This window comes from Necator americanus, chromosome X, assembly GCF_031761385.1.
Source record: "Necator americanus strain Aroian chromosome X, whole genome shotgun sequence".
NCBI lineage: Eukaryota > Metazoa > Nematoda > Chromadorea > Rhabditida > Ancylostomatidae > Necator > Necator americanus.
In genome coordinates, this window is record NC_087376.1 from 15,107,613 (window position 1) to 15,126,779 (window position 19,167).

A 19,167-nucleotide genomic window follows, 5' to 3' on the forward strand; every position below is an offset into this window, starting at 1 on the left:
AACGGAACGTGGACGTTCCGAATTGCTTTGCATCTATTCCCATGTTAACTTCGTTTCTGTTGTACAGTTTGGTTATGTTCACATACGAATATCTTAAACGTTTTTCCACTCTTGTCCTTCTCTTCCTTACACTTGTGATGTTGATTTTTCAGACATGTACAATCACTGGTCCTTCAAAATTTTAAGCACTATCGGGCTCCTTCTCCATTTATTCCTAGTAGATATTCCTAAGGACATAAAAAGGTGGATTTCATTAAAGCAGAAGGTACTAGTGCAGAGCATTCCACAGAATGATTAGATGAAACGTTGCATGAGATTTCTACGCTGAATTTATTGATTGACCATCATTACATCATTTCCGTCTATCAATAAAGTCAGGGTAAATAGGAACACGTCTTGTAGTTTTGTTCTTTAAACCTAAAGTTGCCTGATTTTCATGACGTGACTGGTAATGTGATTGTAATAACCGGAGGAGCGTCTGGCCTGGGAAGAAGAATGTCCCAAATTCTAGCAGTCGAGAAAGGAGCTAAGCTGATCGTAATCGATATTGATAGTGTAAGTGTGGCACATGAATAATATTTCTGTCAGCAAATGATCAGATTTCAGAAAGGTGCTGAAGGAACAGCCCGCTCAATACTAGATGGGGGTGGTCAAGCAAAAGCCTATCACTGCGACATTAGAGACGAACACGAAATGGAAAGGATAGCTCACAGAATTCATGAGGATTATGGTCAGTACGCAAAAGCTACAATGGGAGATTACTTCTAAGTATAGTTGGGTCAAAAATGACATGAAACACGGACAGATGCGTAAGCTGCTGCGCTCGAAGCGGCGGAGAGAAGCGTAGCGGTTGAGATCGTGTAAGGATCCTCGCTACCGCCACCCATCTATGCAGTTCGTGGTCCCACCTCCATTCCAACCGCTGTTTCCACCACACCGCTTCGAGCGCACCCGATTACGCAACTGTCCATGCTTCATGTCGTTTTGACCCGACTATATACAGACAGATTTGGAAATGATTGAAAGGTTGTACAGCTCGAGTCAAGTATGCAGAAGCTCAATGTTCAAGGTTTTGTGAACTTCCATGTGACGTTCGAAAAACACTTGGGGATGGTGAACAACGGCTTTCATACTTAGGACGTAAAATACTCAATAGTTGTTTCAACATCAACTGATAATTAACGGCGCTTTTAGATCCCTAGACAAACCTCAAGTGTTCATTTTGTAGCTTTCTTCTTTTAAATGGTAATGGTTCCGTTCTTTTAGAGGTAAGTGCACTCGTATACGAACTACTAGCATGGTTACTCGCATAATGTATTCATCTCGAACGATTAACACTGCCAATATCAATGCTTTTCGAAAGTCTATTTGTACTCAAGAGCAAGTGAACAGTTAACTAAGGATTTTTTAAAGAGAGGTCTTCAGTCCGGTCAAAACGACCTGACCTATTTTGCAATTTCATAGGCGTTGACGCCTATGGAATTGGCGCTATTAAAATGGACAGATTCAAATTCATCAAGAAGTGGGGATTTTGTCGATCGCTGCCAAACAATAAGTGTCAATGCAGTGCAGAGAAGCACACAATCATAAACACGCCCACAGTGAGCAATTATCATGCAGTGTGGATTCTCCATGAGTTTTGAAATGAACCATGGAGATTCACTTCTGCAGCAGTTCGTAATAGTCAGAAACAGTAAAAGATTGAAAAGAATAGAGCTGTCGATATTGATCTTTGCGCAATCTTCCCTTGACTGGAAGAGAGTGCAGTGCGTGTGTTACGGCAGACGCGTCGCGACTACCCAGAGAAAATTAATCTGCAGGTGACATTGACTCTAAAAAAAGTGGTGTAGTGGAGGGCACAGTCATACGCGGTCACAATCGCACGTCATAGAGTCGGGTCAAAACGCCCTGAGGTTGCAGTTGCGTAAGCGGTTGCGCCTGATGTGTCTGCTACGATCGGAGTGAGACCATTGGTAGTTCACTCGAGCTACAGAGATGAGTAGAGATAACGAGGGTCCTTCTTTGGTAGCAACCAATGGCTTCGCCGCATCTCTTCAAGTGCAAGTGCTTTTGCGACTGCACCGCGCTTTAGGCCGTTTTGAGTGACTATGTCACCAGTCAGTAGTGGCTTTTATTTTCCCATAGATAGCCTAAAAAGAAAAGAATGGAAAAGAAGCTAGCTATCCAAGTAATTAAAGATGAACTAAGCAACTCGAGAATAATATTTCATATCTGGTGGTTTAGGAAAAGTGGACATTGTTCTATGTAACGCGGCCGTCCTCTCGTTTGCACCATTTATGGAGCTGACAACCAGGGAACTTCTTCAATCACTGGAAGTTAACGTCATTGGGACCATCAATGTGGGTTAATCACTTCCTATCATGGTCGTTTATTCGAATGATACATGGACGAAAATGAGTTGCACTATTAACTGTTTCGTGACATCTACAACTGGAAATAGGGGTAACATTAATGCAAAGTAGTCCGCATGAGTTGCTGAATAACGACTTTTAAAATAAACAATGAACTTTATACAGTACAATCTTTCATTGTGGGAGAGATAGATTTTGTGTATATTTGTTCAAAAGTTGGTGTTTCTATCTCTTCTATCTCTTTCTCTTTTTAGCGTAGTTGGGAAAAATAGTAGGTTTTTTGACCTGTTTTTGGATTTTTTCCAACTAGAGAACGTCTTATACAAAGTGTTCACCAAGTCAAGCAAAGCAATTCTCCACTGCGAGCAGACCGGGAGAGAAGCCAAGCGAGGCATCTCACCAATTTTCCTTGTCACAGCATTCACTTCATATCAGAGTCAGATAATGGGTCGGTGAAGTAATTAAAGCTCTGGACTCGGGATGAGAAGAAGAGGGAAGAGAAGATTAAGCCGGAGTATAGTAAGGTCAAAACAAAATGGAGCACGGTGTAGAGTAGAGCGTAGCAGTTAGGATTGTGGAGGAACCCCTGCTAGCATCACCCATGGCTGCAGTTAGCGATGTTTCCACCTCGATTCAGGTCGCTGCCTCCACTGCACCGCTTCGAGCGCACCCGCTTACGCAGCTGCTCCGTGCTTTATCTCGTTTTGACCCGACTAGCTCTTTGAGACCCGTCAGCACCGCTGTCTTCTTGTCATAAAATGCAAATTTTGGAACAATTTATGTATAACTGGTTTTCTCTCTTTGAGATCTCTCCAAAACTGACATATTGTTGAGAAAGGAGCGAGTGCTCGGATCGGCTCGTAATACTACTGTATCCCGCTCGTCGGTCCGGCCAAAAGTTTGCAATCAAGTGACTGGGAGATGCAAGGGAGGCGGTTTGGAGTCCCTTCCAACAAATAAGCTCCTCCTGTCCACTCCGGGAAAACACAACGATCTCCCAAAAACTCATAGGACTAGAGGCTTGCTACCTGTCCACGAGTTTCAAAATTTTACGCACGTCTCAGTAATAGAAAAGAGTTTCCTGATTCCGGAGGAAGGCCCGGTACTGTAGCGCCTGGAAAGACAGGGTTGCGGGAGTCACCAAGGCTGCCGAAATGGGAAAGGACTAAAATGACGATCTGTACTTATAACGCCCGTACGCTCGCAACGGATGCGGCTACCGAAGATCTGATGATGCAACCCAAGAAGATTAAGTACGACGTCATCGGACTGACCGAGACGAGAAGACGTCACCCTCTCAATGCCGTATATGTAACTGGAGTACTATTCTTATGAACAAGCGACAGTTGAGGTGTTGGTGGAGTTGGCATCCTCGTCAACACGAGTATGACAAAGAACATCGACTCTTTCGAACAACGAATCGGACGTCTGCGGATGAGAAGATGTGGTCCAACCCTAACTTTGACTATCTTCGTCGCTTACGCTCCAACATCAAGCTACAAAGAAGAAGAAGTCGAAGCTTTCTATATGGACATGGAAAAGTTCTATGGAGAAGATCATACCTTCTACAAGGGCATTGTTGGTGATTTTAACGCCAAGATTAGCCCCAGAAAAACGCTTGAGGAACTTCACATCGGGATCCACGGCCTCCAATGGAACGAACAGGGAGAAGGGCTTTCCGAGTTTATCATGACGATTAAGAATACCCATGGAAGGTCGCAATTCCAGAAGATTCTATGATAGGCTTGGGAACCACCCGATGGAGAATATCATAATGAAATCGACTGCACCATTGTCAGTAAAAGGTTTTGTACGACGGATATCGCTGTTGTACCAACGTTTTATGCGAGATCGGATCATCGCCTTCTTCGAGGAAGGTTTTCTTTCACACGGAGAGGAGAAGAAGCCGCGAAGTTTACAATGCGAACTTCCAGAACCATCATCGACTGGGAACTCTTCGCTTCTTTTGTCGGCTTTTGGGGAGATGCCGTCATGGACAGCATCGATGACGAATATGAACGACCTGTAAAGCATCATCACGACTGTGCGAGGAAAGCGAAGAGTTTCAAAAAAACGCAAGAGACGCCTGTCTCCGAAGACTCTAGAACTGATACGTCAGCGTGGAGCTGCACGAGCTGCAGGCAACCAAGAACTCATGTGGAAGCTCGCAAGGCTTTGCAGGGAGGCGATAAAAGAAAACCTCAAAGACAGAAGAGCAGAAGTGTTGGCTGAAGCTGTAGAGGCGGAACAGAGAATTCGCTGCGCCCGTCGGAATTTAGCCAATTGTAAAACAGTAACGATTGCTCCGAATCCCAGATGGAACAACTATCGCATCGAGAAGGGAGATGGAGAAGGAGAACATTCACAATTTCAACACACCCACATCCACTTCTGTCTTCACCATCTGAGGGAGGATGGATAAGTCATTCCAGAAATCTTCCCTTCCGAAGTCCGTCATGTCATCAGGTCGGTGAAGAATCGTACTTCACCTGGTTCCGACAAAATCAAGCCCGAACATCTGAATTACCTCAATCCTCATCATCACACTGGCGAAGTTCTTCACTTGTTATCTGTACGAACGCAAGATTTCTAAGCAAAGGAAAACCAGCAAGACGGTTGTTGTATAAGGGGGAAGACCCACAATACATCGGCAACTATCGCCCAATCTGCTTACTGTCTGTCATCTACAAGCTCTTCATGAGAGTGATCCTTAACAGGAAAGAACATTAGATGAAGGGCATCCATGCGTGCAAGCAAGGTTTCGAAAAGGATTCAGTACGATTAACCACATACATACTGCTGCAAAACTCATAGAAGAACAAGATGTTTCAACAGACTTTCATCGATTTGAAGAAAGCCTTCGATACGGTTGAAACCGAAACGGTCATGGAGGCCTTGGACCACTAGGACGTCCCCACTCCTTACAAAAAGATACTTCGTGAGTTGTATAGCAACTTCACGACTAAAATTTCCCCATTCTACAATGATGTCATAATGGACGTGAAGAAAGGGGGTTCGTCAATGGAAGTTGACCGCCTGCATTCTCACCATCTTCGTTTCGCTGATGATATCGTTCTAATGACATCAAGCATCGATCGTGCGGAACGGATCCTGGCCGACTTTCATGAAACGTGTAAGAAGACTAGTCTTCTATTGAACCTAGACAAGACGATGTTCATGAGGAACGGATGAGTTTCTGGTGCCCCATTCACGCTCAACGGAACGAATGTATCCCAATGCATCAGCAACGTTGATCAGGGTCGGGAAATGAACATGAAGAACGACCTGACCATTAAGCTGGGCAGGACGAAATGAGCGACTTTGGAAGCGTATAAGAATATCGAGGATGTAGTGAAGAAGACGAGGAACACCCTGCTCCGTGCTCACCTTTTCAACACTACCGTACTACCTGTTTTGACCTATGCTTCGGAAACTTGTTTGTTTTGCATGCAACAAGAAAATGCGTTGAGTGTTATTGAACGCGCAATTGATTGACTGGTGCTAGGAGTATCCCGCTTTACACAGGTGCGAGAGGGAATCCTATGTTCTTTCCTACGTAAGCGATCGAAGATTAGAGACGCCGCCGCGTTTGCCAAAGAAAGTAGAATGAGGTGATGCGGACACGTGATGCGTTTTAACGACAACCGTTGGACCAGAGCCATGAGCGACTGGGTTTCACGCGATATTAAGCGAACTACGGGAAGACTGCCGACCCGATGGTCAGACCTCTTTATGAAGCCCTTCGAAAAAAAAAAGATGCTCTTTGATTCCCTCGCGCCACTGGGCAACATTTGCGCGCGATCGGGACGAATGGAAGTGTTTCCAGTACCCGCTCGAGCAAATCGATGAACAACGGGAGCTCAAGTGAGACACATTTGAACATAGCCTAAGCTCCTAGTTGGAAATGTGTTGAAGGGCTGAAACGACCACATGTAATCAAAATATTAAATTTATTTAAATATCAAATTATAAATATCAAATTATATCAAAAATATCAAATTGAAAATATCAATATTTCCTCATTTGTGCGTTTTTGACTGTTGTGTAAGACTGTATAAGGTCGGCTTCTTATTTTTTACACACGCATACACTTTGCAATTTCATAGCTTCTCAATCACACAATTACGATCATCCGTCAATGTATTCACCAAGAGCGTCTATCACAGTGCTTCATCTTTCTGGAAGAGTTATAATTTCCTGGAAGAAGAAGTTGGGGAGGTGAGACTCAAAGAAAAATTCAACAGTGGATTAGAAGAATGAATTGAACGTTTTTCACATCATACATCAAAGAGTGCTTAAGGGCCTCGAACAAATGGTGGTCTGGAGTGAGGTGGTGGGAACAGGATGGATGGGGGACCGGTTTCCAACCGAGGGCCTCAAGTTGGCAGCGAGTGGCCGAAGTGACATGGCTACGGAGCTGAGTGAAAAGTTTGCAGCATTAATCTTTTGGGCAGCATACAACGAAATTGACATTGTTGGGATCTAACCGAAACTAGACAGGGGCAGGAGTGTAGTTAACGGATGTGAACGTCATCACGCTCAGTTCTCATTACTAATCTAGAATAAGGCGTGTGAAACAGACTTGGTTGCACCAATGTCCCCAACGATGCAACCCATAGCAGGTAGTGGAACTATGGCAATCTGTTAAGTATCTGCAAGTGTGCAAGTTGAACTTGTTTGAGCTACCTTACGTTGCTTGTGGATGTTAAACGATGACGAAGTTGCTCGCGTTTTGTCGCGCAACAAGTTGCATTGCAGGGGGAACCAGTGCATTTAATGCTCTACTTCGCCGATCGTGGTTTGATCACCGTGATCACCATGACTCCTTCTGTTCTTCGAACTGGTCGACCGGGCGCCAGTAATCCTTCCATTTGTGCCGATCGCGTGCCAAAATCGCCCAACGGCTTCTTTTTTCGAATGAATGAGACACAAAGAGCATCGAATTTTTCTTTCAAGGACTTTGTGCTGACCATCGGGTCGCCAGTCTTCCTGTAATCCGCTTAATATCGCGTGAAACCCAGTCGCTCATGGCTCTGGTCTAACGGTTGTCGTTGAAACGCATCACGTGTCCGGCCCACTATATTTCACTTTCCTTGGCAAATGCGGCGGCGTCTGTGATCCTCGATGACGTAGGAGAGAACATCGAATCCCGTCCCACACTTGCGTGGAGCGGAATACTCCTAGTATCACTTTCTAAATTGCATGTTCAATGACGCTCACCGCATTTTCCTCCTGCCAGGGAAATGTCTAGGTTTCTGAAGCATAGGTCAGAGGAGGAAGTACTGTAGTGTTGAAAAGGTGAGCACGGATCCGGATGTTCTTAGTCTTCTTCACTATATCCTCTTATACGTCTCCCAAGGCGCTCGTTTCCTCCTGCCCAGCTTTGGGATCAGGTTGTTCTTCATGTTCGTTTTCCGACTCACATAAACGCAACTGGTGCATTCGAGTATGTTCTTCGGGTGAGCGTAAATGGAGCATCTGAGACCTGCAAGATTCCCATGAACATCGTTTTTTTTTTCAGATTCAACTGACGACCCATGCATCCACATCGCTCCGCATTCGTTCCGCCCGCCTGATGCTAGATGTTATTAGAACGATGTCAGCAACAAAGCGCATGTGGTATAGCTGCCAACAATCAACCTTCACTTCCATGTAGTCCCATTCCAACTTTCGCATTGCGTTCTCGACGTGGCCGTGAATATTTTAGGTGAGATTGTTTTATCCTGTCGGACCCCTCTCTTAACGTCAGTGATGATATTTTTTGTAAAATGGCAAAATCCTGGTCGTAAAGTCACTGTACAAATCTCGAAGTTGCTACATGTACTGAGTAGGGACGTCTTAGTTGTCCAAGGTCTCCATGACCGCTACAGTCTCAAATGAGTCGATGGCCTTCTTTGAAAAAGGTGAGACATAGCGGCATCTTGTGCAGTCGCGATACCTCGAGTTTCGAAGCGATCTGTCGTGCTGAATCCCTTTCGAAATCCTGCTCGCTCGCATTTCTGTCCTCCATCCAACACTTCTCAATACTGTTAAGGATCACTCTTGTGAAGAGCTCGTAGATGACGGATACTAAGCAGATTGGGCGATTCCTCGTCTTTTGATTTGCGAATTCCCTTTGCCGCCCCGGCAGCTTCAGTCAACACTTCTGCTCTTTTCTTTTCGAGGTCTTCTTTTATCACCTCTCTGCAGAGCTTTGCTACCCCGGATGTTAGTTCCCGGTTGTCTGCAGCTTATGCAGCTCCACGATGACGTATCAGATCTATAGTTTTCGGAGATAGACGTCTCTGTGTGATTTTAGAACTGTGAGCTTTCCTCGCGCCGTCATGAAGATGTTCAACGAGCCGATTGTATTCCTCGTCGATGCTATCCACTGCAGAATCTTCCCATGAGCCGGCTAGCGTAGGAAAAAAAAAATCCCAGTTAATTATAGATGTTGGACTTCGCTTTCTGAACTTTGCGGCTTTCTCTTCTCTCCGGGTAAACGAAAATCTTCGCCGAAAGTGTTGGTCCGATCCCGTATAAAACTTTGGCACAACAGCAATATCCGTCAGGCAAAACCTTTTACTGACAATGATGCGCTCGATTTCATTATGATACTCTCCATCGGGTGGCTCCCAAGCCTATCATAGAGTGAAAGGCTTCGGGAATTGCGACCATCCATGGGTATTCTTAGTCATGATAAACTCGGAAAGCCTTTCTCCCTGTTCGTTCTATTGGATTCCGTGGATCCCGATGTGAAGTTCCTAGAGCGTTTTTCTGGGGCCAATCTTGGCGTTAAAATCACCAGCAATGCTCTTGTAGAAGGTATGATCTTCTCTGTAGAAGTTCTCCAGGTCTATATAGAAAGTTTCGACTTTTTCGTAGCTTTATGCTGGAGAGTAAGCGGCGAAGATTGCAAAGCTGGCGTTGAACCACGTCCTCTCATCCACAGACGTCCGAGTCGTAAGTTGTTCAAACGAGTCGATGTTCTTCGTCATATTCCTGTGGACGAGGCATCAATTCCACCCAATTCTCTACTCTCGCACGTTCTTCGGAGCAGTTCTTCTCCACTGTCATTCGACATTCGCAAACATAGAGTCCGGAGTGCAGATTACGAGTGAAGTAGTGAGTATGGACGTTGTCGCGATCAATTTTCCTAACGATCCTGAAAAAAGGTGTGGGAACGGCTCTTGTTCCTACGAATTACGTAAGAACATATCATCCTTAAACTCGCTCCGTTTCCCCCAGAAGCATATTCATTGATTCTACTTGAAAAGGCTGGTGAGGAGACTTCATTGATTTTCGACCTCGCTCGTGGATGCTGCACTCTATGCTTCCCCACGGGCACAAAAACATCTTCAGTTTTGTGATACGCGACCTTTAAGTGACGGTTCTCTAAGAGCTGGGATGCGATCTAGCACCGAAACCTGCGGCATCCAATGATAATTTATTCGAGAAAGAGTCGGCTATACTTCAAGAAAAATAAAAGTCTGAGATCCTGCATGATTTATTAACGGTCACGGAACCGCGCAAAACAGGCAAGAAGCCATGAAGGACTGAACTTTGCATTAAGAAAAATAAATATCCTTGTTGTAGAGGGCAAGTTCTGCGTGACATTCAAACCATAGGAAGCTCCTCTCGCCAGTTTTTATTTGACTTTTGAGTGATGTGCTTAAGACTCAAGCACCGTTGGCGAAGAATGTGTTAAATCGGTCGGCACGATTGAACCTGGATGGGAGTGGCTATATGTAATATGTCAGGCTTAGAAAATGATTATTGAGCAGCGTCGCGACCTTAGTCGCCCCATTCACTCACTCGTTCTCACTCTAAGCGGCAACTATATTTTTTTCGGACCGCAGTGCATGAGAATTCGAAGGAAAAGTGACTGCATGTGTGCACGATGATGTCAGAATGTGCGAACGACGCAGCAAGCTTTGTCAGCCCCTTTCGAACACACTATAAAAAACAAAAACACAGGAAGACGGTACTTTTGTGCGAATAGGTTGTTCCCAAAGAAAGCCTGAAGTAGAGGCTTCATAGGCGTACATATACTCATTTATTTGACATATGTTTTAGACAATTCGCGCTTTTCTCAAACCCATGATGGAGAGGAATTCTGGACAAGTTGTTGCAGTTTCATCAGTTGCAGGATTCTCAGGAGAGACGTTTGGTCTTGCTTACTGGTATGTTATCTACTGCTCTGTTCTGAGATAAAATAGTAACCTCTGCTGACATAACTTCTGTTTCGTTTAAAGTACAAATGAGACTTTGCTCACAATTATAACTTTTAGCTCGTAGCTTTCAAAGCGTCATAGCATTTTTACTAATCATCATCAAAATCACAAGTAACCACAGTGATTCTGGAACTTTTTTTCAAATATTAAACACAGTATTAAACAGATCCTTTTGTCTCTACTTCGGCTTCAAGGTATAACACTCTTCCTTTTCAAGAACAGGCCTAGTTAAGCATACATGTGCTAGGATACAGTACTTCTTCAACCCTCTCACTTTTGCCTTCATACATATGCACTTCACTTTTGAGAAAATTTGAGAACAAACATAAGCATAAAACAACGGAAAGTGAAAAAAAGGCGTTGAAATGTCTAGTACAGGAATGTGAGTCAGGGATTTGTTATTTACTTAAAGGCGTATCACGAGATTGACATAGTGTAGAAACCTTCTAATCGTGCTGAAGAACGCCACAGAAAACGGCGTTTCTTCTTGCAAGGTAAGTTGGGACGAATCACATCCACTGTTACCCCCGAGCATTCGAGAATAAGTCTTTTCAGCAGCCTGTTCATGTAGGAGCAATGAACAGGCTGCTGAGGAAACCGGAGAGTGTACAGTAGTGACGCTTTCTAACACACGTTGTGGAGACAAGCGAAGTTTCCACGCTATTTTTTGGGACGGTCAAATTGGCCACGTTCATATTCATAATCTCACACTCCAAACACTGTTCTCCATCAGGTTTCCACACGACGCCAATTCCGTAAAACGTTGCCTTTAAGATGATGAGCTCGTGCTCCGGACGTATAACCTGAGCACGAGTTTCGCACTTCGCTTCTGTATTTCGTGAAAGCTTCACTCAAAGTTCGTAAATTGTGTCGGTAAAAGTGAGTTCAAGCCATGGCAAAATCTTGGGACTTAAACAATTCAACACATTTTATAGTTTCCTACAGGAATACAGGATCCAAGCAGTCATCATTCAACGATCAATTCCCGCTGTGTCTTATTTTTCCATTATCTTCTGTCTCTTCTATTTGGCGAGCCCTCGCTTAATATATCTCAATACTCGACATAACATACGAAGCTCCCAAACAGCCGTACGGTCAGTAGACCGATGACTATCCATCGGACTTCTGACATCTAAGATGTGCTTGCGGAGATACCGTGCTCCTGCTACCTAATTTTTCGCACCTTATTGGACGATCAGTAATAGAAAGAATCAGACGAACGAGGATGGTTATAAATTCACTAGTTTCAGTGTACTGAGAAGTAAAATAGGGATTTGAACAGGAAAATAAGGATCTAAATAAGAAGGAATGAACAACGAACAAAAAATTATTCAGGTAGCTTGAAGAATAGTGTTAAACTTTCAAATCTACTCATAGTTTAATGCTGATGTTCATTATCTTTACAAATCTGGAAGAGTGATTTCAATCACCTTAATCACCTTGACTCCCGTTGATCTTTGAACTGGTCGAGCAGGCGCCAGTAATTCTTCCATTTGTCCCGATCGCGTGCCAGAGTAGCCCAGTGGTTCTTTCTTTCGCGTGGCACACGAAGAACATCATAATTTTCTTTAAAGGACTTCGAAATCTGACCATCGGGTCGGCAGTCTTCCTGTACTGCGCTTAATATCGCGGGAACCCATTCGCTCACGGCTCTGGTCCAACGGTTGTCGTTAAAGCGCATGACGTGTCCGGCCCACTACATTTCACTTTCCTTGGCAAACGTGTCGGCGTCTCTGATCTTCAATCGTTGACGTAGGAGAGGACTTCGAATCCCGTCCCTCACTTGCGTGAAGCGGGATGCTCCTAGCATCACTCTCTCAATTGCGCGTTTAATGACGCTCACCGCGTTTTCTTCCTGCTTGTGAAATGCCCAGGTTTTCGAAGCATAGGTCAAAGCAGGAAGTACGGTGATGTTGAAGAGGTGAGCACGGAGCCGGGTGTTCCTGGTCTTCTTCCTCTCCTCGATGCTCTTATACGCTCACCAAGCCGCTCATCTTCTCCTGCCCAGCTAGGAGGTCAGGTCATTCATCATGTTCAATTCCTGACCCAGATGAACATAGCTGCATTCGGATATGTTCCTTCCGTTAAGCGAGGATGGGGCATCCAAGATCCATCCGTTGCGCATGAACATCGTCTTTTGCAGATTCAGCTGAAGACCGATGCATCCACATGTTTCGTCAAATTCGGTCAGCATTCGTTCCACTTGGCTGATGCTAGGTGTTATCAGTACAATGTCGTCAGCAAAGCGCAAATGGTGTAGCTGCTGACCATCAACCTTCGCTCCCATGTCGTCCCATTCCAACTTTCGCATTGCGTTCTCAAGGGTGGCTATTAATATTTTGGGTGAGATTGTATCACCCTGTCGGACTCCCCTCTTCACGTCAATGATGTTATTCTTGTAGAATGGCGACATTCCGGTCGTGAAGTTACTGTACAACTCTCGAAGTACCTTTATGTACTGAATAGAGATGCCTTGGTTGTCCAAGGCTTCCACGACCGCTTCTGTCTCAACTGAGTCGAAGGTTTTCTTCAAGTCGATGAAGGTGAGACAGAGCGGCATCTTGTACTCTCGCAATACCTCGATGAGTTTCGAAACAGTGTTAATGTGGTCAATCGTGCTGAATCCTTTTCGAAACCCTGCTTGCTCACATGGCTGTCCTTCATCCAACACTTTCAATGCTATTAAGGATCAGTCTTGTAAAGAGCTTGTACGGACAGTAAGCAGATTGGGCGATAGTTGCGGATGTCATGTGGATCTCCCTTTTTATATAATGACACGGTCTTGCTGGTCTTCCACTGCGTAGGAACCTTGCATTCCGACAGATAACATGTAAATAGCCTCGCCAGGATGTTGATGAGTACTGGCGGAAGGCTCTTCATGTGTTCTGGTCTTATTCTGTCGGGATCGGGTGCCGTACGATTTATTACCGTACTTCGGCCTCTGGAATGACATGTCCGTCTTCCCTCAGATGGTGAGGAGGCAAGTGGACATGGCTGTCGAAGAGATCAGAGTAGAAGTCGCAGATGATTTTCTCCATACCCTTTCTCTTCAGCTTCAGCCAGCACTTCTACTCTTCTCTCTTTAAGGTCTTCCTTTATCGCCTCTCTGCAAAGCCTTGCGAGCTCGGACGTGAGTTCTTGGTTCCCTGTTGCTCGTGCTGCTCCACGCTGGCGTATCAGCTCAAAAGTTTCAAGAGACGAGCGTCTCTTGGTGGTTTTGAAACTCTCAGCCTTCTTCGCGCAGTCGTGAAAGTGTTCAACGAGCCGGTCATATTCCTCTGTTGTCCACTGCGGAGTCTTCCCAAAAGCCGGCTAGCGTAGCGAAGAAATTCCAGTTGATGATAGTTCTGCGATGTTTCTCTCTGAACTTGGCGGCTTTCACTTCTCTCCTTGTGAAGGAAAATCTTCCTCGGAGGAGGCAATGGTCCGATCCCGTATAGAACTTTGGTACAACACCGACGTCCGTCAGGTAGAACCTTTTATTGGCGATGATGTGGTCTATTTCATTACGGTACCCTCCACCAGGTGACTCCTACGTCCAGCATATAGAAGAGGGCTTCTGGAATTGCGAGTTCCCATGGACGGTCTTAGTTGTCATGATGGACTCGAAGAGCCTCTTCCCCTGGTTCTTCCACTGTAGGCCGTGGGTCCCGATGTGAAGTTCCTCCGGCGTTCTTCTTGGGCCAACTTTGGCGTTGAAATCGCCAATTATGACCTTGTAGAAGGCATGATCTTCTCGGTATAACTTCTCCAGGTCCATATAGAAAACTTCGACTTCTTCTTCGTAGCTTGATGTTGGAGCGAAAGCGACGAAGATAGTCAAAGCTGGTGTTGGACCACTTCTCATCCGCAGACGTCCGATTCGGGTCGTAAGTTGTTCGAAAGAGTCGATGTTCTTTGCCATACTCGTGTTGACGAGAAAGCCAACTCCACCAACACCTCTACTGTCGCATGTTTCTAAGAACAGTTCTTCTCCAGTTTCATATACGGCGTTGAGAGTGTGACGTCGCCTCGTCGTCCGATGATCTCGTACTTAATCTTCTTGGCTTGCATCAACAGATCTTCGATGGCCGCTTCCGATGCAAGCCTACGTGCGTTATAACTAGAGATCGCCATCCTAGTCCTTTTCCGTTTTGGTAGTCTACATGATTCCTGCAACCCCGTCCTACCTGGCGCGCCACCTAGCATCGCGACCAACTGGCTGTAATCCCTTTAGTGAGGGATATCCGTGGAGTGATTTCAATAAATGGTCAAAATCTTTTAAACTTGTTTTCTAACACTACGTAAGCGAGGTGGATCGGTGAGATGGGTGCAGCATAAGGTAGGAGCAGCGCAATGGTCTTCTAGTGGTATCCGCAGCTTAGCGCAACTAGCGATCATCGTTTCTAGGTATTTCCTCTGAGGATAAGTTTTCGTAGAAAGTGTAGGTCTTTAGTGATACGCATCCAAAATAGCTTGCATTGCAACATTCGGAACCTCTGTGTACAAATAAATAGAGGTAAAAGAACAAATATTTATTTCATGTTCTCAACCAGCGGCTTCCCAATATGAAGTTCATTTGACTACGGCCTTTCTTAAATATGCAAATCTATTCGCATAATTAAATATGGAAGTCTGAGTGGTGTGTCGGAGGGGTGTCGAAAGGTAGCAAACACGTCTTGGCTCGCTATGTTTTCGCACACTTCAACAAAAAAGTGGTTAGAGGTGCGGGCTGCTACGAAGGTTTCATTGACTATTTTAAGAAGAACATGGTAATTAAACCACATGCACCATGTCGCAGTGTCCAATAAGTAACCACCTAAATTTACCTTCTTTGGAATACGTGTCTCTCTTTTATCGATGAAGTAAGACTAAACTTTGAATCCCCGCTTTCAATTGCGTGAAGCGGGATGCTTCCAGCATCACCCTTTAAATTGAACATCTTATGACGCTGATCGCATTCTCCTCCTACTTACGAAACGCCCACGTTTCCGATGTAGTTCAAAGTAAGAACTGGTTGTTGAGTTAGGTGAACACGAAGCAGGATCTTCTTAGTACTCTTCACTACATAATACATACATATGCTCTCATATGCTCTCCGACCCGCTCTTTTCCTCCTGCTCAGCTCGGAGGTCAGGTCGTTCATCATATTAGTCTCCCGACCTAGATATGCATAGCTAAAGCATTCGGATACACTCTTTACGCCGAGCGTGTATGTGGCATCAGAAACACATCAATTCCTAATAAACATTGCCTTTTCCAAGTTCAGATTAAGACTGATATTTTCACACGTATCATAGAATTCGTTCCGCCTGATTGATGCTCGATGTTTTCAGAACAGTGCAAAAGCGAAACTTTTTGCGAAACAAGCGAAACTAAGATGGTGTAAATATCGGCTGTAAACCTTCACTTCCACACTCAGGTGGTTGAGGTTGTGTCACCTTGTCGAACCTCTCTCTTCACGTCGATGGTGATATTGTAGTAGAATGAGGGAATTTTGGTCATGAAGTTGGTATATAACTCACAAAGCATCTTCATGTACGAAGCAGGGACGCTTCGCTTGTCCAAGGCCTCAACGAATGCTCCCACCTCACCTGAATTACAAGCTTTTTTCAAGTCGACGAAACAGCAGTAAAAAGATTGGGCGATAGTTGTCCATGTCATGTTCAGGTACCTAGCATTCCGACACATAAAGAGCGAGGAGCTTCGTCACTGTGTTGATAAGGACTGACGTAATAGGTTCTTCAGATGCTCAGAATTGATTCTGTCTGGATAGAGTGAAGTACGATTCTTCACCGACATGATGGCATATCAAACTTCGCTACGGAAGATTTCTGGGATGACTTTTGGGAAGTTCCGAGGGGCGTAGCGAAAGCTTTTGCCTGCCTCTGCCGCTCTTCCCTTTTCGAAGTCATCCTTTATCGCTTCTCTGCAAAGTCTTGCGAGCTCGAGCGTGGTTGCTTGTAGCTCGTACACCTCCATCCTGACGCTATTAACTCTAGAGTTTCCCGATACAGGCGTCTGTTAGGGGTTTTGAAACTCTTCGCTTTCGTTGCAGTGGAGATATTCTACAGCCGATCATATTAGTCATCGATGCTGTCGATTGTGGTATCTTCCCTGAAGCCGACTAGAGAAGTGAGGAGGTCTCAGTCGATAATAGTTCTGGGACTTCGCTTTGTGAAGTTTTCAGCTTTTTCTCCTCTCCGTGTGAAAGAAAATCTTCCTCGAAGAAGGCGATGATCCGATCCCGCATAAAACGTTGATACAACAGCGATATCCGTCGGGCAAAACCTTTTACTGACAATGATGCGGCGGATTTTATTATGATACTCTCCATTGGGTAGCTCCCAAGTCTATCGTAGAGTGGAGGGCTTCTAGAATTGCGAGTCTCCATGAGTGCTCTTAGTCGTCATGATAGACTCGGAAAGCGTTTCTCCCTGCTCGTTCCATTGTAGGCCGTGGGTGGTGATGTGAAGTTCCTCAGGCGATCTTATTGGGTCAGTCTTGGCGTTAAATCACCAACAGTGACTTTGTGGAAGGTATGGTCTTCTTTGTAGAACTTCTTTGGGTCCATATAGAATTCTTCTACTTCTTTTTTGTAGATTGATGTTGGAGCGACGAACTGGCGTTGAATCACATCTTCTCATCCGTAAACGTCCGATTTGGATCGACAGCTGTTCTAAGACATCAATGTTCATTGCCATACTCGTGTGGACGAGGCCCCAACTCCACCCACTCTTTTAGTATCGCACATTCTTCACAACAGTTCTTTATTGTCATATTCGATATTTAGTGGGTGGCATCACCTCGTCTCTGTTAGTTCGATGACGGTATACTTAATCTTCTTGGTTTGCATAATCTTATCTTTGCTGACCGCTTCCGATGCAAGCGTTGTAAGTGCAGATCGTCATCCTACTCCTCTTCCATTTCGGCAGCCTTGATGACTCCTGCAACACCGTCCTTCCTAGATCTGTCGAACCAGGGTTTTTTTTTTCTGGAGTTATTAGGGTGTTCGCAAAGTATCTACCGAAAATTTCGCAGTAGCGCAGATTTTTTGAGATGTTCTGGAAGTTTCCGTTTTAAATATATTAAATAAGGATACTACCGCTTGTATACACACAACATATCTGGCTCCCTTTTCCTTGCCTATTTCATCCTATAATGGCGAACATTCCACTCATATTCGAGACGTACTCCTTTACGAGTTCGACTCTGGCCACCCCGCTGCTGAAGCCCATCAAAACTTAAGTCAAGTACTCGGCACTGAAGCCCCTTCTGAGCGGTTTGTGCGCGCCTGCTTCCAGCGCTTCAAAGCCGGGAACAAGAAACTCGAAGATGAGCCTCGCTCTGGTCGACCGACTGCAATATCGTTCGACGAACTGAAGAATCTGGCGGAGCAGGAGCATCCATATGAAGGTGTGCGGTATTTTGCAGCCAGTCTTGGCTGTTCACTGTCCACCGTGAGCAATGAACTGCGATCTTTCGGAATGGTGAACAAGCTCGGTCAGTGGTTCCCACATGCATTGAACGGCGGCAACCGCCAAAGACGCCCGGACATCTGCACTTATCTGCTCTCCATAAGCTGCAGACTCGACTGGCTGGACACCATTGTCACTGGAGATGGAAAATGGGTCCTCTACGTCAACCACACCCACAAACGTGCGTGGTGCGCTGGCGATGAAATGCCGGATCCTTTCGTGAAAGGTGAAATCCATAAGAAGAAAAACATGCTGAGAGTCTGGTGGGGGGTTCATGGAATCTGCCGTTTCGAACTGCTGCCGGACAACATGCTAGTTACTGCCGAGGTCTACTGCGCTCAACTGCAAAGACTGGCCGACAAGATCCGCAAGGAGCACACGAAGCTCGACAGTGTTCGTCTGCTGCACGATAACGCGCGCCCTCACATCGCGAAGAAGACTTCTCAGAAGATTCTGGAGCTCGGATGGGAAGTTCTATTGATAAACACCTTAATAGGATCCCACCGTACAGCCCGGACGTGGCCCCGAGCGACTACCACCTCTTCCGATCGCTTCAGCATCACCTGGAAGAGAAGCGCTACGATGATCGTGACCCCCTCGAAAATGACCTTTGGGCTTTCTTCGCCTCCAAGTCGCCGGAGTTCTATGCCAAAGGAATCCGTGATCTTGTGAGACGTTGGCAGAAGGTTGTCGATGTTGATGGAGATTACTTTGTCGAATAATAAAATGTTGTTAAAAAGTTGTGTTGTTTTGAAATTTTGCCGTATTTTGGCAGATACTTTCCGAACACCGTAATAGAATTCTTTCTTTTATTACTGGATCGCACATAAAACCCATGGGCAAGTTGCAATCCTGTAGTTCCAAGGGTTTTGTGGGAAGACATGACGTGCTTCCGACTGAACAAATGAATCTTATTTGTTGGAGGCTCCAAACCGCCTCCTTACTAGTCATTTGATTGCAGGCTTTTCGCCAGGCCAACGTGTGATCTACAAGGGCATCATAAATCCATCCTGGCACAGCAGAAACAGAAAGTCGGTCACCTGAACCCACCTGCGTCTTAGGGCACGTACACATTTGGTCGCATTTGGTCCGCGATTAGCCCGCTATCCGCAACCTGCGGACGTG

General features: G+C 45.3%; 5 protein-coding genes across 8 annotated transcripts in view; 2 read left to right on the forward strand and 3 right to left on the reverse strand.

The window, feature by feature from the left end:
- Positions 1-495: 495 nt before the first annotated feature.
- On the forward strand, positions 496-10,649 carry RB195_023238 (uncharacterized protein; the record flags this gene model as incomplete). 2 transcript variants are annotated; one of them, XM_064210598.1, is made up of 5 exons in its annotated part: positions 496-555; positions 607-730; positions 2,245-2,360; positions 10,428-10,534; positions 10,643-10,649. In XM_064210598.1, the coding sequence occupies 5 exons, from the start codon at positions 496-498 to the stop codon at positions 10,647-10,649; spliced, it is 414 nt and encodes a 137-aa protein (XP_064066479.1). The 2 variants fall into 2 exon arrangements, with proteins under 2 accessions (XP_064066479.1, XP_064066480.1); XM_064210599.1 differs by lacking the exon at positions 10,643-10,649 and having other exon boundaries at positions 10,428-10,565.
- A 1,944-nt stretch (positions 10,650-12,593) lies between these two features.
- On the reverse strand, positions 12,594-13,145 carry RB195_023239 (uncharacterized protein; the record flags this gene model as incomplete). Of its 2 annotated transcripts, none has more annotated exons than XM_064210600.1 (1): positions 12,594-13,145. In XM_064210600.1, the coding sequence occupies one exon, from the start codon at positions 13,143-13,145 to the stop codon at positions 12,594-12,596; it is 552 nt and encodes a 183-aa protein (XP_064066482.1). The 2 variants fall into 2 exon arrangements, with proteins under 2 accessions (XP_064066482.1, XP_064066483.1); XM_064210601.1 differs by having other exon boundaries at positions 12,594-12,896.
- On the reverse strand, positions 12,594-13,538 carry RB195_023240 (uncharacterized protein; the record flags this gene model as incomplete). The annotated part of the gene is made up of 2 exons (XM_064210602.1): positions 12,594-13,264; positions 13,364-13,538. 2 exons carry the CDS (start codon positions 13,536-13,538, stop codon positions 12,594-12,596), a joined length of 846 nt encoding a protein of 281 aa, XP_064066481.1.
- Positions 13,539-14,117: 579 nt separating this feature from the next.
- RB195_023241 (uncharacterized protein) lies at positions 14,118-14,489 on the reverse strand (the record flags this gene model as incomplete). Its single annotated transcript, XM_064210603.1, has 1 exon — positions 14,118-14,489. The coding sequence occupies one exon, from the start codon at positions 14,487-14,489 to the stop codon at positions 14,118-14,120; it is 372 nt and encodes a 123-aa protein (XP_064066484.1).
- A 117-nt stretch (positions 14,490-14,606) lies between these two features.
- RB195_023242 (uncharacterized protein) overlaps positions 14,607-19,167 on the forward strand; it is a gene marked incomplete at both ends in the record, with an annotated part of 38,357 nt that continues 33,796 nt past the window's right edge. The window contains 3 exons of one of the 2 annotated variants that reach the window (XM_064210605.1): positions 17,505-17,547; positions 17,753-18,513; positions 18,600-18,728. In XM_064210605.1, coding sequence (XP_064066486.1) covers positions 17,505-17,547; positions 17,753-18,513; positions 18,600-18,728 — 933 coding nt within the window. Of the gene's footprint in view, positions 14,677-17,504; positions 17,548-17,623; positions 18,729-19,167 lie in introns of those variants that run through there. The other variant, XM_064210604.1, reaches the window with a different exon arrangement.